The sequence below is a fragment of the Petaurus breviceps genome, unplaced genomic scaffold, assembly GCF_028583685.1.
Source record: "Petaurus breviceps papuanus isolate PSGF00001 unplaced genomic scaffold, PetGlider_PUasm1.0 186, whole genome shotgun sequence".
In the NCBI taxonomy this organism is placed as follows: Eukaryota; Metazoa; Chordata; class Mammalia; order Diprotodontia; family Petauridae; genus Petaurus; species Petaurus breviceps.
This window is the reverse complement of record NW_027185798.1, coordinates 6,600,429-6,623,329: the sequence shown is the minus strand read 5'-3', so window position 1 is coordinate 6,623,329 and position 22,901 is coordinate 6,600,429. Positions and strand designations below refer to the sequence as shown.

Sequence of the window (22,901 nt, the reverse complement as noted above, 5' to 3'; positions counted from 1 at the left end):
TTCACACACACACACACACACACACACACACACACACACACACACTCTCCCTCCCTCTCCCTCTCTCTCTCCTACCCACCCATGCAGCATTTAGCTGTGCCCTATTTTCTTATCCTCAATTAGGGATTCACAATTCACACTTGGATTATTAAAGGCTATCATATCTGAGTTTGTTTTCAGTTAAAATGAAAAATATTTGAGATTTAAGAAAAAAAAAAACATTTTAGCAGCTAAACATCCTATCCAGCATGTTCATCAATCCCCAATAAATAACTGTTGAGGCAACTTGGGAGAACAGTGGTAGGCACGGGTGGTGTGGGAGAAGAGGGATCTTCTGCTAGAAAGTCATCTACCTCCGTCGGCTGAAAGAGGAGCTGGCCAAATCAGCAGCCAAACAGCTTCTATCACAGCACATGGGACACTGTCCATTTACTGGCCTTTTCTGGGCATCATCTGGGCATGATCTGGGCACACCTCACCTCAAGCACAGACTACTTTTGTCTTCATCTGTTTATTATGTCCTAACAAAAGCCCACAGACTTTCTGCCCTTTACCAAATGAAAACTTCTACAAGAGAAACTGACCTCCGAGCCCCATCATTGCTAAGATGCCTGAGAATGTTCCTCCATAGCTGGAAGTCAGTGAACACAGTTCCAGGTCACGACCTTTGTGTCGGGAAGGACCCTGCTTGAGAGATCCCTGGGATGCCCCGAGTTTGCAAGCAACTCTTGATTTAGTAACAAACGCTGGTTCAGCACGTGCATGACCAAATCGGAATGGGATCCTGTTAGATGTGTCTCTGCCAGGCCCCTTGGCCTCAGGAGGACAGGACACTCAGCCCTTTGTACCACTCAGGGCTGTTCCAGGTTTCCTGGGCTCTGGATCTTTGAGTCAAAGCCAGTGGCACACACATCTGCCCACCGCTCCTGCCGACACCATCATTATCTCCCCACCACAAAGCCGGGCTGGTCCTCTTCCTCTTCTTCCACCGCCTCGTCTTCACTGCCACTGGATGGACGCTCTTGAGAATGGTCAGAGCCTGTCAACAGGACAGAATGGTGCTGTCAGTATACCAGTGCTAGGATGGCATCTCAAGTAGCTTGAGGAAAAAAAATAAAGGGGCACAAGTTTAAGTTCAAAAGAGTTCATGTCAATGACCAGGCAAAACCAGGAGGCTACAAAAGGCAAGCGCCCTCAATGCCATCTGACCTTGACGAAGTGTCTATTATGTGCAGGGCACCAGGCCTGGTGCTTGGGACAGAGTCAAGAAAAGAACAAGTCCCACTTGAAGGAAGCCTTGGCAAGTATTCAAGTGCACAGGGCCTGGCAGAGGAGGCCCTTAATCAACGTTTGCTGACTGACTGACTGACAGGAGAGGTCCAGGTCAAATGCTATGATGAGAACAGAAAGGGCTCCCTCCCATCTGAGGAGGAGGCTGGTGGATGTCTGCAAGGTCTCATGGAGGTAATGGCCAAGCTGAGTGGGGCCTTCAGGGGAGGAACTCCAAATGATGGCTGCGTGGCGATGGGGAGAACAGGGGAAGGGGAGGACACATAATATAAACCCACTGAGGGCACTATCACAAAAATTTGAAAAAACAGTGGGGCCCCCCCCCCCCTGATTCTGCAAGAAGTCGGCCTAACAGAGAGAGTCCTAAGGGCTGCTCTTTATAACTATAAAGACATAATTAAGGATGCCCCAGAACCTGCCCCCTCTAGTTTGGGGATCCCTCAGCATTTGGCCTGTCAGAAGCCTTTGGAGCTCTCCAGATGCTCTGATTAAGTAGGAGAACACTGTCCGCCATAGCCTTATCACTGTAGATAAGCCTGGGGGAAATAACGCTTTCCACAAAACACAAAGTAGTAAGTCTGAAGGAAAAAGAAATGAAGAAAACAAGAGCGCCCAAAGCTCAGGATACAAAGTGACAAAAGCAGACATACCACAGTTTGTGATTTGACAATCCCTCTTTTTTCCACCATCTGCCCAAAGGGAAGGGCTGCCCACTCTTGTTAAACCCCTTCCCCCCTTTAGAGAAGTGAACACCGAGATTCTTTGTTCCAACTCGAGACATTCCAAAGCACTAGAATACAGAATCTAGTGCCCATTCAGGGCAGAATTCAGATTTGCAAACTAATTTAATCCAAAGTTATAAAGTGAGAAGGGACCTCAGAGACCATTCCTGCCAGCCCATCCCCAATCAGGCATCTTCCCTGGAGGCTCCTGACATATGGTTCTGTGGCCTCAGCCTGCAGGCAGCCCCACCCCACCACCCAAAAAGGTCTCAGGCTGGCAGCATCTCTGATTCTGGTCTCTCCCCTCCAAGGCTTCGACTTCTGCTTTTTGGGTCAAAGGCATCTTCTGTGTGATGACCTTCCATATCACACCCGGAATATAGCTGTCATGCTCCCCCAGGGCCTTCTCTTCCCTACACTGGTGTGTGTCTGTATCGTGCACTCTCAGCTGGCCACTCTTCTCTGGAATTTAGTCTTGGACAGTGTAGCCAGTATGGCACAATGGAAAGAGAATTAGGACACCAGTTTGAGTTCCATCGGTCTTACTGGGCTGAATACATGAACAGAGATAAGCTTGTGATGCAAAATGGAAAATGGACCAGACCAACAAAGGAATTTGTTTGGCTTGACTGGGCATATTTGTGGTAAGGGTTTTGTTTTTCTTTTTTTTTTCCCAAAATGGGGGTGGAAGGGAGAGCTGGGAAGGAGACAAGATGCTTGTTCACTGAAAAAAGTTAAAACAAATAAAATTACAGGATTGGAGAACGTGATCATCGGGGGTCTTTGAACCTAAGATTTGGGGTCTTTCTGAGTTTCCTAGCTTCCAGAGGAACATGAAGCAGTTTTCACAACGCCTGACATCTTTTAAATCAGGTCATGCTGTCTTTAGAAATGCTGCTCCCACCCATACAGGGCACCAAGCTGATTTTCAGTGATCTTAGGAAACATAATTTAAAACCAGCCCTGGATCATTTATTACTGGCTTGATAACAATAAAGATAAATTATAACTGATGCATGAAATGCCAGCTATTCAAACTGCCCTTATCAGGCATCAAACTGAACTGCAAATAGCCAAACAAATATGGCCTTCTTGTTCCCGATGGCAGACTCCTGGGCAGGGGCCGCATACGGAGAAGCCCCAGCAGACAAAGGAGTGACACCAACCTTTTTACCCTTTTTGTCATCACCCCTAGCAAGAGGTCAGTGAACCAAAAGAAGAATTTGTACTCTCTTCCTCCATTTTCAAAGAAAATGGCCCATGTCAATGACCTCAAAGAAAGAAGTAAGCCTCCCAGTGTGCAACCCTGCTCTAAGTGAGGCAAACATTTTCTGGATAATCCATCTCTACCTCACCCAAGCTCCCTGGATAAGGACAGGGAAGCACACACGACAAGGCAGCCTCATACTGCCAGCTCAGGGCCGTAGGGGGCATTGCCACCAACCACAGCTACTCCAGCAGAGCCATTAACTGAAGATTTTCAAAATGAGGGGAGATTGAAGGGTCTTTACGGCAGAGCACACACTGAAATGTACCTTCAGGGAGATGGGAGAAGTCAACAAACTGGGGTTAGTAGCTAAGACCATAAAGAGGTTTGAAAACGGAGGCATTTTCCTTTGAAGAGTCTTCCAACTTAAGTGGATACCTCGGTTACAAACCATGTTGGACAACCCACAGCTTGGACAGCAAGCACACAAAAGAATCTGTCACAGAGATTCCTTTTTCTGTCCCAAAATCAGTGAAATGGAGCAAGCAAAGGGAATTGGGGGAAGGAGGTGTAACGAATGCTGCACTTTAGCTTTGACTGATGATGAAAACCAGGAAATCCCCCCCAGCTCCCTAGCTCCTACTGCGGAAAATCTAACCCCTGAGGAAGCGTTCAGGAAGGAAGGCATCAGGTGGAAGTCAGGCGGTGGGAGCCACCACACAGCGCATGGAGGAAAGGCCGGGCACTCTGCTGCCCTTGTGCTGCTTCTGTTTTGTCTGCCCAGGAGAATTCCTGAACTGGGAAGGACAGAATAAAGGTGGCTCATGGGGAGGTGAAACGTAAGGGTCCGAGAGGAGAGGAGCCGGCAGCTTCCCCAACGCTGGCACGTCAATCAACTCTCTGACAGCGTCTGCTGACTCTTCACCAGGCCGTATGTGCCAGCTCTTTCAACCAATCCTCCGAGCATATGGATTCAACGCCCTTCACCACCCTGGCTGTCCGTCTCTGCAGGTGTCAGATTCTCAACGTCTGTCTTAGAGGATGGTGCTGATAGCTGGAGAGGGTCTCTTCTCTGGTGCTACACCACGTGCCAGCAATAACTTACATGAAAGCACAGACTGCACCGTCACAGAATTTCAGAGCTGGCCTCCTGGTCCGAGCCATACCCAAAAGGAACACCCACGATGATGTGCCGACTCCTCTGAGACAATCCCTTCCAGCACTGGACAAGTGGGAGCTGTTTGCAAGTTTCTCAAGCCTCAACTGACCTCTGCCACTTTCACCCACTGCTGTTCTTCCCTTTAGGTCCCCAACACAATCAAACGCCCCTCAACATGACAGGTACCATAGCCCCCAGAGCCTCTGATGGTCACTGTGTGCTCAGGATCTTTCACCTTCCTAGATGTCCTCCCTGGACGCTCTACCATAAGTCAAATTACAACCCAAAGTGCTAAGCAGACCAGTTAACAGGGCCACAGAGTCCTGATCCACACAGACCCTGAAAGCGAAAATCATGAGCACGTCCTCTCTCTGAGGTAGATGTTCTGGCCCATGATGCACATCATAAACCACATGGATTTATGTGTATTCCACAAAGGATTCCCCAACACCTTGGGAGCTTGGGCACTTTTACCTTCCTTCCTCCTAACAGTGTGAGGATACCAGAGGCTATCCAGTGCAGCTTCTTTACTGATCATAGTTTACTGCGAACATCAATTACTATCGAATGGAATGAATGAATATTGACAAAGCACCTACTATGTGCCAGGCCCTGTATAACTTTTACTTTCTGGCATTAACACTGCCCCACTTAGCTCAAAGGGCTGGTATGAGAGCCGAAAGATGAAACACACGTCAAGGATAAACCATTAAAATGACAATTCACCAGAAAACTGTGCAGAGGCAGCGGGGTGGGGTGGGCAGAGCTGGCCTCTGTGGGCTCCAGGCCTGTCCCCGACACCCCTGTCATCACTCAGTGCCCAGCACCAGAAGGGCACCGGCAGAGAAGGCTCCTCACAGGGAGCTCCCTCTGACTCTACAATCTCCAGTCTAGTTCAAAAACAATGCATACTAATGTGCTCCAAGCCTTAATCATCAATGAACAGAACTCAAATCTTCTCTGGTGACCAAAGCTCTCACAAGGTCTCAAGGGCCTAATTCTGTACCAGATCACCCCTCACCATTCTGCACACAGAGGACACAGAAACTAGAACAGTTACTGACTCCCAGGCACTCGACTATATTCAACAGCTACTGGCCCCCTGGGGGTCCTTCTCAAACTCCTGAGGTGAGTGTGTTTTCTTAGGTTTCTGGCTCTCTTGATTTAAAGCAGAAAAGAGAATTGCAGAATTCTGACCTAACCCTGAACTTCGACTGATGTTCATCGGAGGCACACTCCCTCGGCAGGGCAGAACACAGGCTGCCCAGATCTCCTTGTCCGGTGCCATTTATGACAAAGCCCTTCTACAAGGCCTCCATAAAAGATCTCCTGAAAATGCTGGAGCCATTCCTCTGAAGCTGATTTTGTGTTTTAAAAAAATGTTATCTCTTCACTGTTCTTTATTAAGTCCTCCCATAATGCCTCTCCAGGGGGGGTAGAAATCATACAGAGGGAACAAATCCCTGATCTCCAATGTGTCAGTGGTCAAAGGACATGAACAAATGCCTCAAAAGAAAAATGTTACATTCTAATGATATGAAAGATTGCTCCAAATCACTAAGAGAAATGCAAATGGAAATAATACTGAAGTTTCACCGAATACCTAACTAGCAAAGGTAACAAAAGGTGAGAATAATGAACATTAGAGACATTGTAGAAAGTTGTAGAAAGACAGTCACGTTTCCATTCTGGAAAGCAACATGGATTAAACTAAGACAAAAAAACGTCCACACCTTACGACCTAGAGATCCTCTCACTGATAGGCATCCGGCCTAAGGAGATCAAAGATTAAATATTCAAAGAAACATTTCTCTCAGTAGCAAATTACTGGAAACAAAGCCGGTGCCCATTTATGTGCTAAACAAAGCCAGGGCTCGAGAAGGTGACAGAATATTACTGTGCCATTATAAACAATGAACATAAATACCAGAAGGCATGGGAAGGCTTAAATGAATTGATATGTAACAAAGAAAACAAGATGTACACTAACTAAAACAAGGCAGGTGGAAAGAACAATAGTAGCCAACAAATCAAAACTGGACACTGTGTAACACTAATGACTAAGTTGGTCCTAAAAGGAAATCCAAGATGGTCCGAGCTGACACACGTGGGAAGAGAGCCCATGGACTGTCAGGCCTGAATGATGTGAGGGTTTATTTTCCTGAACTCCCGTTTTTATTGTTTGCTACAAGGCTCTCTGAATGGGGGAAAGAAAATAAAATTAGGTAATAATTAAACATACCAAAACAATTTTCAAAAAAAGATAGGAGAAAAGCAAAGTGAAAAGGGGTAGTGGAAGGGATGAAGCATTATATACAGCACTATGTGCTAAACACTGTGCTAAGCACTTTAAAATTACATTTGATCCTCAGAAAAACCCTGGCAGAGAGGTGCTATTATTATCTCCATTTTACAGATGAGGAAACTGAGGCAAACAGGGTAAAGTGACTTGCCCAGGGTCCCCCAGCTAGGTAAGTGGTTTGAGGCCAGATCTGAACTCCAGTCTTCCTGACTCCAGGCCCAGTGCTCTATGCACTGCACCTCCAGCTGCTGACTTCATAAGCCCTTCCAAACAAAACTGTTATGAGAATCATCTCCACATAAACCAGGGGAGTCCTTGAATCTAGCTGTCGGGCAGACCACATCCTGACCACTCCTGGCATGAAAAGTACAGAGAACTTACAGGCTCACTGTTTGTGGACTCCCAAAGGCACTGGGTTTGGCAGAGCAACATACCACCTGCCCCTCCAACATGGCAGCTTCCAAACACATGAGAAAATCACCAAGACTCCTCGAAGCCTGCAGCAACGACCACTCTGAACGATCCCAGAGGATGCCTGGCATAGTGTTGCAACAGTAGAGATTCTCTACGGAGAGTGAGGCCCTCAAAGTCAGTCAATTGTACCCACTCTTTGGCCCAGTGACATAACAATACAAATATTGGTGCTAGCCTTATCCCCCAAAGAGAACAAAGAAGAGGAAAACAGCCCATGAATACACAAATATTTACAGCAGCTCTTTTTGTGGTGCCAAAGGACGGGAAACTAAAGGGGTGTGTATCTCTCATCAGGGGATGAACAAATCATGGCATACAAATGGGCTGAAAGAAATGATGAAGGGGATGGTTTCAAAGACACCTGAGGAGATCTGAATGAGCTGCTGCAGATGCAGTGAGCAGACCAGGAGATTATAGGATCACAACATTGGAAATACTTAACTCTCTGACCAACGACTGATGAAAGGTGCTACCCCCCTCCTACCAGAGAGCTAAATGGACTCGAGGTGCTGACTGAGACACACGGTTTGGACAATGCGGGAAAGATTTTTGTTTGACTATACATATCTGTTACACGGTTGGGGGCTTTTTTTCCCCCAATGGAGATTTGGGGGAGGCTGGGTGAGAAGAACAAATTGATGTTAACTGGAAACACAACAGAAAACATTTTTAAAACCTATTTCTGTTTCTGGGTGATATGGTATTGATACAAGAAGCCCTGACACGCTGCAGCACCTCCAAAATGAGGTCCACCATTATTCAAAAGTTTGACCTAAAAATCCCCACAGGAAAAAACCCAAGGATGAATAATGCCTATACTCTAGACTCTAACGTGAAGCTGGACAAAGTTGCCGCTGCAGAGCAGGCCCAAGAGTACTTATCTTGATCCAGATACTGCCCAAGGGCAAGGAATTTAGCCCAGAATTACACAGAAGGTGCTGGATTACTTTGAGGAGAATCAGTGTTTTAACCTCATTCACATCAATCAGATCCAATATCTAGAGCTGGAAGGACCCCACCCACAGGTTGTCTAGTCCAGTCATTTTGCAGATGAGGAACTGAGGCCCTGAGAGGTTAAGATTCTTGCCCAAGATCACTTAAGTAGTCCAGAGCAGAACTGGAATGTGGATTCAGGTTGTGTGACCCCAAATCCAGTAAGATGCCAAGGTTTATCATGTTCATGTCAATATTCTTGTATATAGTAAAGTTATCTGGCAAAATTATGGAAAACTACTTTCAAATGAATGATCAGACCAATATGGAAATGTTTCACATGATTGCACATATATAATCTATATCAAAGTGCTTAAAATTTTAGGGAAGGTAGGAAGATAATTTGGAACTAAAAATTTAAAAAATGAATGCTTAAAATTGTCTTTACATGTAATTGAAAAAAAATGCTATTAAAAAGAAAAAGAATGATCAGAAGGCTCTTGGTGGACACGAGCGGCCTGTAACACATCACCACCAAAGCACAGTGCAGAACCAGCAGAGGGGATGCTCTCAGAGATGCAAGACCAGAGAAGGTAGGCCACAAAAGCCCCAGGTAACCAATGGACAGTGTGCAATGCTACATAGGGGTGGGGGCGTGTGATCCTTTATGTGCTGAAAATGAGTTAGCTGTTAACAGTTACTGAACAATTTGAGTTGTTTATGTTGGTGTTCGGAGTCAGGCTGCTAATACATTTATTTTGAAAGGTGATTAGAAGTGCCTCCAAGATGGGCAGGAGCCCACAGGGCAGGGGCAGGGTGCAGTCTGCACCAATATGGCAAACATTGGCGCTGATGAGGTTTACAGATGGGTCCAAGAATCATCTCTCACATTTATTCTATGTCAAATCTGTCATAGTCACTGTCAAAATCTGGACAACACAACATACATTCTTCACACTGTCATCTCCTGTAGAGATTACAAGTGAAATTTCTTTTCTCTTCTTTCATAAAACTTTACAGCTTTTTCGTAATATCGCTGTCACTCCCAATGACTCCCTGTCTCTGTCCCCCCACAGGACCCTCCCTTGTAACAGTCAAATAGAGCCAAGCAAAACAAATCAACCCACTGGCCATGTCTGAAAAGGCAGCAAGGGCCTGGAGGGCCTGTAGCCATGCCCACTTCACACAACCTCCCCCACAGACTGAAGCATCTGAGAATTTTGCTATGGACAGGAACTTCTCTTCCATGTGCAGGTTTTACAAAACACCATCCAGGACAGGCACAATTACTGTTAATGAACACATTTCTCCCTATTTCATGCCTTGTGTGACGCTGACAATCAAATGCTTGCTGCACAAAGTCTCAGAACCTGCAGGCACACACAGACCGTCTCGGCAAGATCTCACAGAGATGAAAAAGCACACAATTGTTGTAGTTATGCACATCTTCCCAGTTGCTTTTTTTTTTTTTAAAGCAATCGGGGTTAAGTAACTTGCTCAAGGTTACACGGCCAGTTATTTCTGGGTGTGGTGCTGAGTATCTGAGCCCAGATTTGATCCAGGTCATCCCGACATTGGAGCCGGTGCTCTTACTCACTGAGCCACCTGGCTGCCCCTAAGCAATTGGGGTTAATTAACTTGCTCAAGGTTACACGGCCAGGTGTTTCTGGGTGGGTGCTAAGGGTCTGAGCCCGGGATTCGATCTCCAGGTCTTCTCAACACTGGAGCCGGTGCTCTTACTCACTGTGCTACCTGGCCGCCCCTTCCCAGTTGCTTTTTAAAAAATAATCCTAACCCTGTTCAAACATTCATTTGGAATCTTTCTCTCTTTTGGGACAGCCTGAAAATGGATTCCCACACAGCCTTCCGAACCGCCTCACTCCAGCACAGATTTCCTCCCAACACACTGGTCTCCCCAATTTCCCTTGCTCCAGTTCCATACCATCACATACAGAGGCGCTGGAGCCAAAATGGGGCTGGTTCTAGGGCAATCCAATCATGGGAAGAGATGGCCAAAGAAGCCTGGAGGATCTGGTCTTCTGGGCATCTCTCAGTCTTCCCCATTTCACCCATTGATGTAGTTGGGATGGGCTGTTTTCTGGGCTGCCAAGCCCAGCTTCCTACAGGCTTACATTCCTCTCCACGGCCTTCTGCCAGACAATACTACTCATATTCCCCCATTGTCCTCTTTTGGGATGTTTGGAAATGAACTTGTATTCTAAATAGAGGCCATGTTTTTCCTTGGCAAGTAAATCAACCGTTTCCCGGCTAGCTGTTTCTGGTCCTTCTCAGCCTCCCTCTTGTGGCAATTATTTTATGTCCATGTGATCCACCCATCAGCGGCTAGACCAGCACAGAGCTGAATATACTAGGCCCTCAGTAAGTCCTAAAGAGAGGCACTCAAAAAGAAACAGGTGAGACCAGAGCTCCTGCAACTGCAGACACATATGTTCTTTTCTTGGTCCTTCTGGAAATGAATGCCACGTAAATGCGGTGATTCCCAGGTGTTTTCACGTATCCACGTCAACGTACATGGCTTTGAGTGCATGTGCTGGCAGGTGTGGGTGAGACGTCTCTGAGCGCCGCGGCCTGCCCTCTCCAACGCCCTTCTCCGAGAAGGGCCCCAGGCTCCGGACTCATCTCCAATAGTCAGGCCTCTCTCACTGCTTCCTCCGGCCTCAGCTTTCCCAACACGTATTTGTGGGTTTGTTTTCCTCTTAGCTACTTTGTCTAGTGAGCGCTAAAGAACACGCTGACTTCAAGGGAAGGGCCACATCGAGCTCCCCCTGGCGGGTCTCGTGTCTCACTGCTACCACATAACATGCGATAAGCCCAGGAGGCAGTAACTCTCAGGCCCAACTCAAAGATGCTGGCACCGTCTTCTGAAAGGTCAAACCCACCCTTCCTGCTAACGGTCACTGATGCTCAGAAGTGCAGGGAAACACACCGCCACAGTCACAATCGTTCTGCTAAGGCATTCACCTTCAGTGTTTTTAGGGAATACAGTGTGTAGGGAGGCATGGAAGGGGCTTGTTCAGAAGAGTTATATCAAAACAGAATCTATCAATGAAATATTTTTGAATTTTAAAACAAGGGAAAAATGCTTCTACTTCTAAAAAAGAAGCTAGCAATAGGATCCAATTATTTCCTAGAACGTAGAATTCGAGCCAGAAAAGGACCTGAGGCAGCCATGTTCTTTCCCTTTCATTTCACAGATGAGGAAACCGAGGCACCAAGGGACTTAATGACTGGCCCAGGCAGGATCTGACCTGGGTTCTGGACTGGGGCTTTGTGCTGGGGGCAGTTGCTGCCTCCCTGCTCTTGGAAGGTGTGGGCAAGCCCTACTTAGCCCTTGAGGTGATGGCTAGGACTAGGTACAAATGGGTTTTCTGGCTTCATTTACAGGAAGGCTGCTGTTCAGTTCCTCCAGCAGCTTGTCATTCCCTGGCCAGCATCAAGGACTCCTCAAATGGAAGCCTGTAGTTTCTTAGCACCACCTGTGTCTGCACAAAGAGAAGGCCTCCCAGGCCTACAGAATCTGTACTTGTTTCCTAGCTCACATGGTTAAACGGTCCAGCTTACAGCAGCCCTGCTGGGGATGAGCTCAGCAGCAGCTCCCAAAGCTGGGGTTTCAACACTATGAGGACCCAGAATCACCATCTGGCCTGTGATGAAGGGTCAGAGTAACACACTGATGGAGGAGAACACGGGGGAAAAGGAGCAAGAAAATAGGCAGAATGGTCACTTTTTAATCCTGATGCACCCAGTCCCAGACACCCACCCGGCTTTGTGGCCAATGGAACTGGAGGGGCTTCTGTCCAGAGAAGAACAGGAAAGTGGTGTTTAGGAGCCAGTCACCCCAAGGGGAATTAGTTGCATTGCTAACGAAGCCCACTGAAGGAAGGCCTCATGAATTCAGAGGCCTATGGAACTGTAAAGTGCTGCAGGACAGATGATCTACCACCTCCCAGAAGTTTATTCTACATTTAGGTGCGTGATGTACTTCTACTAAATAGAATCAACAAGTATAACCCAATTATGGGAGGGGGAGAAAAGGAGATGGACCTTTCTGTCCCCTTTTCTTCTTTGGAGGAAAAAACCAGGCTATGCTACCAAGAGCTGCGTGCTGTTACTCTGTCTCCTGTCTGCTCACACCTAGCCCACACCTCTGCAAACACTCCAAGGTGCAGCCTCAGGGCTTGACAAGAGAGAAATCTCCGCAGGGAGGAGCACGGGGGCCCCCAAGTGGCCCAACTGTGTGTGGGCACAGTGCAGTCTTCTCTTGTGCTGACAACACAGATCCAGGGAAGCATCTACTCAAGACAAAAATACTTTATTTCTGCAGCAGAAACCTGAGATCAAGGGACCTAGAAGGCAGGAAAAGACCAAAACCATGGGGGAAAAGCCACAGCCCTTATTGACACAAAAAAGCAACTGAGAATTCGGCTTCAATTATCCACCTATCTGCTGGCATGCCCACTCACCCAACATGTCTGAGAACAGCTTACTTTCATGAACGATATGCCATAGCTGATCACATCTTTAGTCACACAACGAACCCAAGACCTCGCTGTGCTCATTCTTTGTCAGCTCTAAAAATGCCTGAGACAGGACAAGACGTCACTCTTGAGGCTCTCCTCCAACAAACGATACCAAGGCTGGAATAACACGAGCCTCCTGGAAAGGTGTGCCAAGAGAGTAAGCCCTCTGGTTATGGTCAATACGAGGAGAGGCATAAAACAAGGAGAACCAAGCTCTCCAACAGCATGTTCCACTGGCAGAGGAGGGAGGTCCTGGGCATGGCACCATGCTAACTGCATCAGCCTCCAAAATATCACAGGATTTCCCAAACAAGATCCAGAATCACTCAAAAGAGCTGGACCTAACTATTGCTACTGGATACAGATGAAAAAATAAACAGTTCTGACTACATAAAAATAAAAGTTTTTATACAAACAAAACCAATGTATTTAAAGTTAGAAAAGATGGAGACTGGGGTGGGGAAGGGAGCAAGCTTCTCCAATAAAGGTCTCATCTCTAAGGGAAATGATAAATTAAGAGCTATCCCCAATTGGTAAATGGTAAAAGGATACGAACAGACAGTTTACAGAGGAAGAAACTCAAGTGACATGAAAAAACGCTCTGACTCTATGGCAGTCCTCACACTCAGGAGGTTGGCAAAGCTGACAAAAAACAGAAAATGACAAACACCAGAGAACAATGGGCAGATACCTGTACTGCTCACGGAGCCAGGAAACTGCAGACCCTGCAATCCAACAACACTATGGCTTGTTCCGTACCCCAGAGAGAGCAAAGAAAGAGCAAAGGACCCACAGGCAGAGAAGGATTTCTAGCAGCTCTTTTTGTGAGATGAAGAATTGGAAATGGAGAGGACACCAGCCCATGACAAGCTTAGCTATATGACGGAGACGGCAAACTGCTGGGCTGTGAGAAACGATGAAGGGGATGGCTTCAGGGAAACCTGGGAAAAACCTGTGAACCAGGACAGAGTGAGGTAAGCGGAACGGACATCTGGGAAAGACACTGGAACTAACACTGACCACTCACAATTCCAGAGGACTTGCAGCTGCCCACTTCTTGATAGAGAAACAATGGACTCAGAAGACAGATTGAAGTGTGTGTGTGTGTGTGTGTGTGTGTGTGTGTGTGAGAGAGAGTGTAAGTGTGTGTGTGTGGGGGTGTGTGCATGTGGGGTGTGTGTGTGGGGTGGTGTGGTGTGTGCATGTAGGGTGTGTCGGTGTGGGTGTGCATGTGGGGTGTGTGTGCACACGTGTGCATGCTATGTGGCCAATGTGGGATTTTGTTTTGTCACCTTCTCAAAGGATGGGGAAGGGCCAGATGGGAGGGAGAGAACTGAGAACTGACTTTCTCAAACAAGGAAGTGGATGGAGATTCCCTCTTGCACCATCTAGGATGTGTGGGTGGTGCCCAGCAGCCCACAGGCACGCTTAGTGACCACATATGCTAGGCCACAGCCACACAACGCGTTCAGTCCCTTCAGCTTCTCCCCCAAGGTGGAACGCCTGCACCTTCTGATAAGACACTTTAGCTGCCAGCACCAGAGCCTCAGAAAAATGCAAGTTGAGGATCCCCCAAAGGGAGAAAGCCATGGGGGGAGGGGAGGGAGTGGGCTGCAATATTAGGGATGAGAGTGAAGAAAAGGTGTGGGAGACATCACCAGAGGAGCAGAGACAGCCAAGGCGGCACCTGTGAACTGCACGGGATCAGGAGGACCAGAGGAGGGCATCGTGACCGGCAAGGTTTGTGGAAGGCATGAGAACAGCATGGAGGGAGGAGGGCTGCAGGGAGCTTCAGAGGGGTGGAATTGTTATGGCACCTACTGGGGCAATGTTCACCTTCAGATGCAGGTGTTCCCTCTCTCCAAGTAGACAAGAGAGCCTGTAAGGGCAGGGACTACATCCACGCCTCTTTCACGTATCCCCAAGCACAAGGAACAGCGAGAAAAATGAAATCCAAGGGAGGAGAGAAAATAGTGAGAAAAGAACTGATAACTTTAAATAAGCTCCAATCTCCGTAAGCAATATACTGAAGTATCCCGGAAGACCTCGAAAATAGGACCACACTCTCTAATCTTTGTGAATTCACAGGGACCCATAAAGGTTCCAGAAAACTACAGATAGCTAAATGTTCTGATTTTCAAAAGGGGGAAAAGAGGCAGAAACTACAGACCAGTAAACAAGAACAGAAACACAATTCCAGGATGAAATATTTAATAAGTATTTAGAAATGTGAGCATTTAAGAGACAAGTAAAAATAAAAAAAACCCTAAACCTCTGATTTGCAGGAGCTCAAGTACATCTAATCTGACTTCTCTCAAAACCAAGGCCACTAGAGCAGGAGATGAGAAGAATCAAACAGAAATGGAATCCTGCCCTCCCCATCGCGTGGCAGGCTCCCAGTCCCATGATGAAGCATCATCACAGTAGTGCTGAGGTGACCTCCAGCCTTCTCGAAGGCTGTGCACTGCAGTGGGGGCACTGTGGGAAGTTGTGGCAGGTTCTACAGCCAGTCTTTCTAGCTGGGAAGGCTTTGAGGCTAGCTCTGTGAAGAGATGCTTTCCAAAGAACAATTTTAACACGGCCATCAGTCCTTTGCATCCCTGTTCTCTGATGCTGAAGCAGAGTTGGCGGAAGGGAGCTAAGACTCACAGCTCTTGGACATTCACCAGACTTGACCTTGACTACTGTTTCTCTGAACGTGGGAGCCTTGCCCAAAGACCCAGGCGTCTATACATCACTGCTGTGGGAGCTGACTCCTCTCAATCTGGGCATTCCTGCCATCAACAACCCCAAAGATGGACATCACAGTAAACAAAAGGCTGGCGACAGGTATTCCCTGACAAGGCCAAGGCACTGGCGGAATGGGTTTTATAGGAAATATCCCAGGGGACACAAACTCATTATCTAGTGCAGTGCTAATGGAGAGTATCTGTGAAACAGACCAACACGGGCTATTAGGACAAAGGTCAATTCTATGGAAAACCCGGCAGTTGTGGCATGGTTGTTTCTCAGTTGTGTCTGCCTCTCTGGTGTTTTCTTGGCAGAGACACTGGAGGGGTTGGCCATTTCCTTCTCCAGTTCATTTTACAGATGAGGAACCAAGATAGTGTTAAGTGACTTGTCCAGGGTCACACAGTTATTAAGTGTCTGAGCCCAGATTTAAACTCAGGAAGGTGAGTCCAGGCCTGGCACTCTTATCGATTGCACTGCTCAGCTTCCAAGAAAACTTGGTTAAGAACCTCCAAATCAAATCAGACTTGCTCTGACACTTGATGACTTAAAAGGTGGGAAGAAACATGGGAAGATATAGTTCAAGAGAAAGAAATAAGGGAGGCCAAAAATTTGTAGATTATACAGACGCCTCACATCTCTCTATCATGAACAGTCTTCAAAAAGAGAACTGGCGGGTGCCAGATACCACCACAAATGATGAAACTGACTGGGTGATAAGAAAAAGCCTTCATATGGATATCAGGGCTATGCCCGAGCCAACTGTCTGTGCAGCGGCACCATCAACTTGTTAGAGCTAAGATCAGAATTTATCATAAACAAGAAAGGATGGTAATTAAATATATACATACATAAACATATGTATTCATATATATGCACACAAACACACACACATATAGCTCATGAGACTATAACCCTAAGTTATTTACACAATCTACTGATGAATTTTTAAATTGGGAAATGGACAAAAGAAATGACATCAAGACTGACTATAATAATTTCATCTAGAAATTATGCCAATGTAAATTAATCATTTAAGAGGTCCAAAGGAACCAAGCAAACTCCTTCATCAACAAACACCGACCTGCCTGCCAACAATGGGTAAGAGTATAAATTCACTCGTAAAGTAAAATCTTCTGGGGAAGCACAATGGACAATTACAAGCAGCCAACTCTTACAAAGCAGGAGGAGGGAAAGCGGAGTCTGACATGGCAGAAGCCTCAATACAGCAGAATGTTCAAGGTTTTTACAAAAAATCTTGTGAATCATAAAACCCAATTAAAAACTACTTTAAGAATTAAGCACCAAAAGCACCCAATCCAAGAATAAAAAGAATAGAAAATACAATTCCCCCTCCAGTTAGAGCTAGCACCAAATCCCAGCTCCTGTGACTCTCCATCTAATGCTTTAGGAGTTGTTCTTTCCAGGGAGCTGAAAGGGGCAGATGATATTATATAAAATCAGAAAAACTCAGGGTGGCCTGGTGGCACAGTGTTGGGAGACCTAGGATAGGTTCCGGGCTCAGATACTTAACATCCACACAAAATAACTGGCTGTGTAACCTTGAGCAAGTTACTTAACCCCAATTACTTAGGGGCAGCCAGGTGGTGCAGTGAATAAGAGTGCCGGCCCCAGCGTCGGGAGACCTGGGATTGGTTCTGGCCTCAGATACTTGGCACCAACACAAAAGTAACTGGCTGTGTAACCTTGAGCAAGCTACTTAACCCCGATTGCTTAGTGGCAGCCAGATGGCGCAGTGAGTAAGAGTGCTGGCCCCAGCATCGAGAGACCTGGGATCGGTTCTGGCCTCAGATACTCAGCACCAACACAAAAATAACTGGCTGTTTAACCTTGAGCAAGTTACTTAATCCTGACTGCTTTAAAAAAAAATAAATTAAATTAAATAAAATCAGAAAAACTCTTTGGTCTAAGATGAAAGCAGGGCAGCAAGATGGCACAGTGGATAGTGCACCAGGCCTGGAGTTGCAAAGGTCTTGAAAATAGCTGGGTGACCCTGGACAAGTCACTCCACCCTGTTTGCCTCAGTTTTCTCATCTGTCAAATGAGCTAGAGAAAGAAATGGTAAACCACTCCAGTATCTTTGCTAAGAAAACCCCAAATAGGGTCACTGAGAGTCAGACACAACTAAAAAACGACTCAACAACAACAAAGATAAAAGTATTACAACTACTGATCTGGAACTAGGGCCTATTCAGGAGAGAAAAAGACAGGAAGCAGAACCAATCCCCTGTAAAAACACCCACGAAGGCCTGGAGCCAGACGCCCCAAGGCTCTCCTCAGGAAGGTGTATCCGCTGCGCCACCCCCTCCCCCCACCTACCTTCCTTTGGCTTCTGCTGCTCCTGCTTCGCCTTCTTAGCCAGTAACTTCTTCTCTTTAAACTTTTGACTGGAAAGGAAAAGAGAAACCCTCTGTGGGTCACTGCTGTCTTATAAACTTCTTAAGCCTTTCAGAAAGCGGGACTCCTCACCTGCACTCTTTCCATATGGCACCTCAGAACATCACACGTGTGGCCCTTGGTCAGGTGGGGTGGGGCCCCAAGGCCTTCAGTTTCCTTCTCCTCTCGGATAATTAGGTAAGGGCCAGAGGTGAAATCTGGGGTCCCTGCGCTATGTTTAATACCTAGAGTCTTTTGGCTCCAAAACATTTAGAACTTGCCTGTTTCTGACTAGAGTGTGCGTTTTAAAAACACAACAACCAGGAGAACACTGGAATGAGTGTGCACGAGCAGGGAGCAAACGCAGGGAGGTTCAGTTCATCTCCTATAGTGTTTCCCAAACTAACGAAGGGACCGAACATGTACAGGCTCAGAGGTTTGGGGATGTGAAATGACAATGATAACTGTTTTTGATTCTTGCATCTTCAGCATTCAGCAGATCAAGCAACATTTATTAAGCACCTAGTACGTGCCAGACACTGTGCTTCTGCTGGGGATACAAGAGGCAAAAGGCAGTCCCTGCCCTCCAGGGCTTACAATCCAATGGGGGAGATGAACAGAGAAGGCCCTAGAATTCAGAGGGGCTGGGGAAGGTTTCCAGGGTTTTGTGTTTTGTCCTGGAGGCCGTAGGGAGCCACTGGAGGTTACTGAGTAGGGGAGTGTGTGGCTGAACAGGAAACAGACTGGAGTTGGAAGAGTGTGGAGGCAGCAGGGTCTGCGCTTCATTGTTCCAAAGCATTGGACGTGCACCATTTCATCTGATCTTCATGATAATTCTGAGAAGGAAGTGGTTAACTCACTATCCTCATTTAACAGATAAGGAAACAGGTGCAGACAGATGAGGCACTTGGCAGCCCTGGCACTCTGACCAGGGACCCTCCCACTGAGAAACACCCCAGGGAGGACAGAGCTTAAAGAGATGGTGGGGAAGAAGAAATTTAGAGTTTTTATATAGACCACACTTTAATATTTTGGAGGAGAAAATAATCTCTCCAGCACTAAGATTTTTCCAGGAATCCCATTCACATCAAGTAGAATACTAGGAATTCCTTGGAAGTTTCGAAAATGCTTAACCAGAACAGCTGGCTTCTTTCTGAACCCAAAAGCCAGGATTTGGTCTGGATCCCATTAACTCCCAAGACCTCCCAATCGTGCCTGAGATACTTCTGGTCCCTTCAGTAGGCTAAGGACTCATTTTTTTTTTAATTTAAAAAAAATTTTTTTTGGGCAGGGCAATTGGGGTTAAGTGACTTACTTGCCCAAGGTCACAGGACTAGTAAGTATTAAGTGTCTGAGGCTAGATTTGAACTCAGGAACTCCTGACTCTAGGGCCAGTTCTCTATTCACTGTGACACCTAGCCACCCCTGGCCTCATTTTTAATCACAAAGGAGGCATCACAGCCCTGCCCTTCACATTATAGCCAGTGTGATCTCTAGGAGCCACCTGGACAATTTTCTGCTTCCTGGCCCTAAAGCCCACGGTCTGATGGGAAGTCAATTACCGCTTCTTCCGACGTTTTGCGGTTTGCTCCTCTGCTGTCATTTTATTCCTCTGCAGTCTCTCCTGGAACTCAGCATCCATTTTTTGCTGCAAAGAAAATGTCACTTTAGAAACATTCTCATCTGGCAGAATTGTAGAATCTTGTATAGGCAGCAGCAGGGTGTACTGTGGTGATTTACATAGGCCTCCCTCACCGCTGCCCTGGGAGCTAGGTGGTACATGAATTATTATCCCTCCCATTTTACAGATTTGGGAACTGAGGCTCAGGGAGGAAGAGGGATTTGCCCACAGTCAGAAGGTGCTCTGACTCCAAGCATGGGGCTGCCTGGCTCTAATGTGATGCCTTTTCAAGTGGTGTTGCTATAGTAATGGGGGGGGGGGCACAACGACTCATACAAAAGGCAGCTTTGAGGGTCAAGGTCTTTTCTTAAGGTGAACTAATTCTTTCATGTCACTAGAATTGTACCTGGTAGGTAACAATTTCCAAGGCAACTTGGTGGCTAGAGCATTGGATTCAGGAAGACCTGAGTTCAAATCCTGCCTCAGACTCTTCCATTAAGTCACTTAAACTCTGCCTCAATTTACTAAACTGTAAAATGGGAATAATAATAGCACCTACTTCACAGGGTGGTTATGTGAACCAAATGAGGTAACAGGTGAGTGTTACGTAAAAACCAGCTATTATTAACAAAGATGTAAGAAGCTCCAGCTTCTCCAGGTGGTCAGTATCTTTCTCAAAAGGTGACACCAAACCTACACATAAAATTCCACCTGAGACACCTTGGCCTCCCTGTGATAGATTCTGGCCCAGCTGCAGCACACTGCAGCCACTGATGGCCAAGCAGGGATCCTTGACCAACCTTCTCAGCCATGGCATCCATGAAGTCCTGCCTCTGATACTCCCTGCGCCGAAGATGCCTGTAGACATGAAACTCCCCACTGCCAGCACCGGCACTCGAACCTACAGCAAGACGGAAACATTCAGGCACACTGCTGAAACCGTGCTGTCAATGCTCACATGCTGGAAGCTGGGAAGAGATGGAGAAGAGTACCACAGGCCAGAAAGTAGGTGATGAAGGCCTGGATGAGGGTGATGGGCAGAGGAAGGAAAAAACTCAAGACAGCTGGCTGGCTATGGGGGATGAAGGAGAGAGAGAGCAGAAAAGAAACTGGAAGACTGCAAGATGAGAGAGTTCTTATTACAAGGCTAAGCAACAACCAGCATCACTTATCAATTTGTAATGATCAATAGCAATGAGAGAACAATGGCCTCGGGGAGGAAAGACTGGGCTGGAATCCTGGCTATGACACTCATCATTTGTGTAACTCTAAACAGACCATCTCTCTGGGCCTCAAACCAAAGGAAGCTTGGGAGATTAGCTGGTCTAACCCCCACATTTTGGGAAGAAAAAGCAAACAGAGGAAGTGAAGGGAGATAATTATGTCTCCAATATCTACATCACGAGATTATCGTAAGGAAGGTGCTCTGGAGGGTGCACTACAGAAATGAGCCCCTGGGATGGTTTCCCATGTCTCCTCATTTTAATAGCAGCATGGGGTCAAGAAACAACAGAGCAACCATTGTGCTCAGGGGGACAGGGTGTGAAGGCAGCGTCAGAGGCCCTACCTTCAAGAAGTTTACAGATCTTAGGGAGAGATCATGGTGAACATTTACACAGTGCTTTAAAATTACAAACCATTTGGCAGTATTATCTCATTTGAACCTCACAATTCTGTGTAGGAGGAAACATTATCATCTCCATTTTATGGACAATTTTGTAGCTATTTTCATCCCAATTTTACATTTCCTGAGGCTGAGAAATGTTCAATGACTTGGTCAGGGACATAGAACAAGAAAATGTCTGAGGATAAATGGGAACCAGGCTTTGCCCGACCCCAAGTTCAGCCCTGCCATGCACTGTACCAGTGGCATCAAATTCAAACAGGAACAGCGGCCACTAACCTGTCCAGAAAGATCCCCGTGGCTGCCTACTGACTTAGAAAACCGTCTATTTGTGTTCTATTGTGTTTTTATTAATGTTGTCCCATTACATTTTAATCTGGGTCCGGGGTACTTGTGTGTTTGGCACCTGTGCCCCCGGCCACGCCTTTCTGCCTGCCTCATCTGGCAACTCTGGGATCTGGGGGGTGGAGGTGGGACCGCAGGCCATGCCAGGCCAGTGCCTCCCGCAGGAGGAGGAGGAGGCTCGGGGGCACACGCGGGCGCTCGAGCGCGCACACACACGCAGACACAAGACACACACACTCTCTCCCCTTACCCATGACATCTCTGACAAACTCGGGAGGCGGTCTCGGAGCCCACTCGTTTATCTTCTCCGGAATAGGAACGGTTTTGTCCTGCGAGGTGAGGACGTGACACGGATCAGACACTGGCTGCCTACACGATACCAAGCGCCGCCCCCCACGCCCCTGGGTCCCGGCCCTAGGTCCGTGACCGTCTGGGGGCCCGGGGCTCGCTGGCCGAGCTCAGGCCAGTCCTGCCGGCGGCTCCATCAGTCACTGCTGCCTCGGAGAACTAGAAAGGGGAAGTCTATGTGGCCCAGAGCAGGTGAGGTCACCTGGGCGTCACGTGACAGAGCCTGCACTTGAACCCGTGCCCGCCAGCTGCGCATCTCTGCGGCCTCAGTCACCGACTGCTCCCATCCCACACCGGGGTCACGGGCGGCTCCTGCTCCGGGGCTTGGCCCCCAAAGGCGGAGACAGCCGGGGCGGTCACCCCCGCCCCCGAGGAGCCTCCTCTAGGCCCAGGACAATTAAGGACAAGCGGCACTTCCTGGGACTCAGTTTCCCCGCTCCCCTGGCTCGCCTCGGCTCCCCTCACCGGGTTCTTCATGAGCCGCTCCAGCTTGAGTCGCTGCTCCTCCGCCGCGTTCTTGGGGATGACGAGCGGCTGCGGCTCCTTTTTGGGCCGCGGCGCTCGCACAGACGACGACGCCGAGCTCGCCATGGCGCGGCCGGCCCTCCTCCACCCGGAGCGCCCGCGCGGAATGATGACGTAAGCCGGCGTGACATTTCCCCTCCCCCCCGCCTTTCCTTCCGTACGTGCCCCCGACGCGTTCACGTGTCCTAGCAACCAGGAAGGCCGCTCTGGGACCTCCCACAACACACCTCCAGGAGAAATTTCATTGGCTGGGCACGGCGGAGTAGGCGGGGCCATATTCGCCCAATCAGACTGACGGCTACGAAGCCTGCTCCCTCCAGCCCTTGTGGTTGGCGGGTAGATCTGTTTGTTGCCGGGCTCTAGCAGAGCCTAAGATGAGGCTAGGGAACCAGGAACCGGGGAGACTCAGGCCACCTGGGCTCCTATGGGGTTAGCGCCGTTTCTTAAAAAAAAAAAATAGAAATTAAAGGATAACCACTAGACGGCGCAGTTCATAAAGCGTTAGCTCTGGGTCCTGAAAGCCTGGAGTTTAAATGCAGCCTCTTGTAACTGTGAACATGGACAAGTCACTTAATAAACATTTATAGACAAAAAACAGTTATTAAGCACCTACGAAGTGCTAGGCACCAAGGACACAGAACCGCAGAAGATAATCCCTGCCCTCAGGATGCTTACATTCTAAA

General features: G+C 47.6%; 1 protein-coding gene across 2 annotated transcripts; it reads right to left on the bottom strand.

The window, feature by feature from the left end:
• Nucleotides 1-495: 495 nt before the first annotated feature.
• Nucleotides 496-22,348, bottom strand: PRKRIP1 (PRKR interacting protein 1). 2 transcript variants are annotated; one of them, XM_069089434.1, is made up of 6 exons: nt 22,159-22,348; nt 21,596-21,674; nt 20,177-20,277; nt 19,318-19,403; nt 17,699-17,759; nt 496-1,039 (listed from the first exon to the last, which is right to left on the bottom strand). In XM_069089434.1, the coding sequence occupies exons 1-6, from the start codon at nt 22,282-22,284 to the stop codon at nt 818-820; spliced, it is 675 nt and encodes a 224-aa protein (XP_068945535.1). In that variant the 5' UTR covers nt 22,285-22,348; the 3' UTR covers nt 496-817. The 2 variants fall into 2 exon arrangements, with proteins under 2 accessions (XP_068945535.1, XP_068945534.1); XM_069089433.1 differs by having other exon boundaries at nt 17,699-17,766; nt 22,159-22,346.
• Nucleotides 22,349-22,901: the final 553 nt, after the last annotated feature.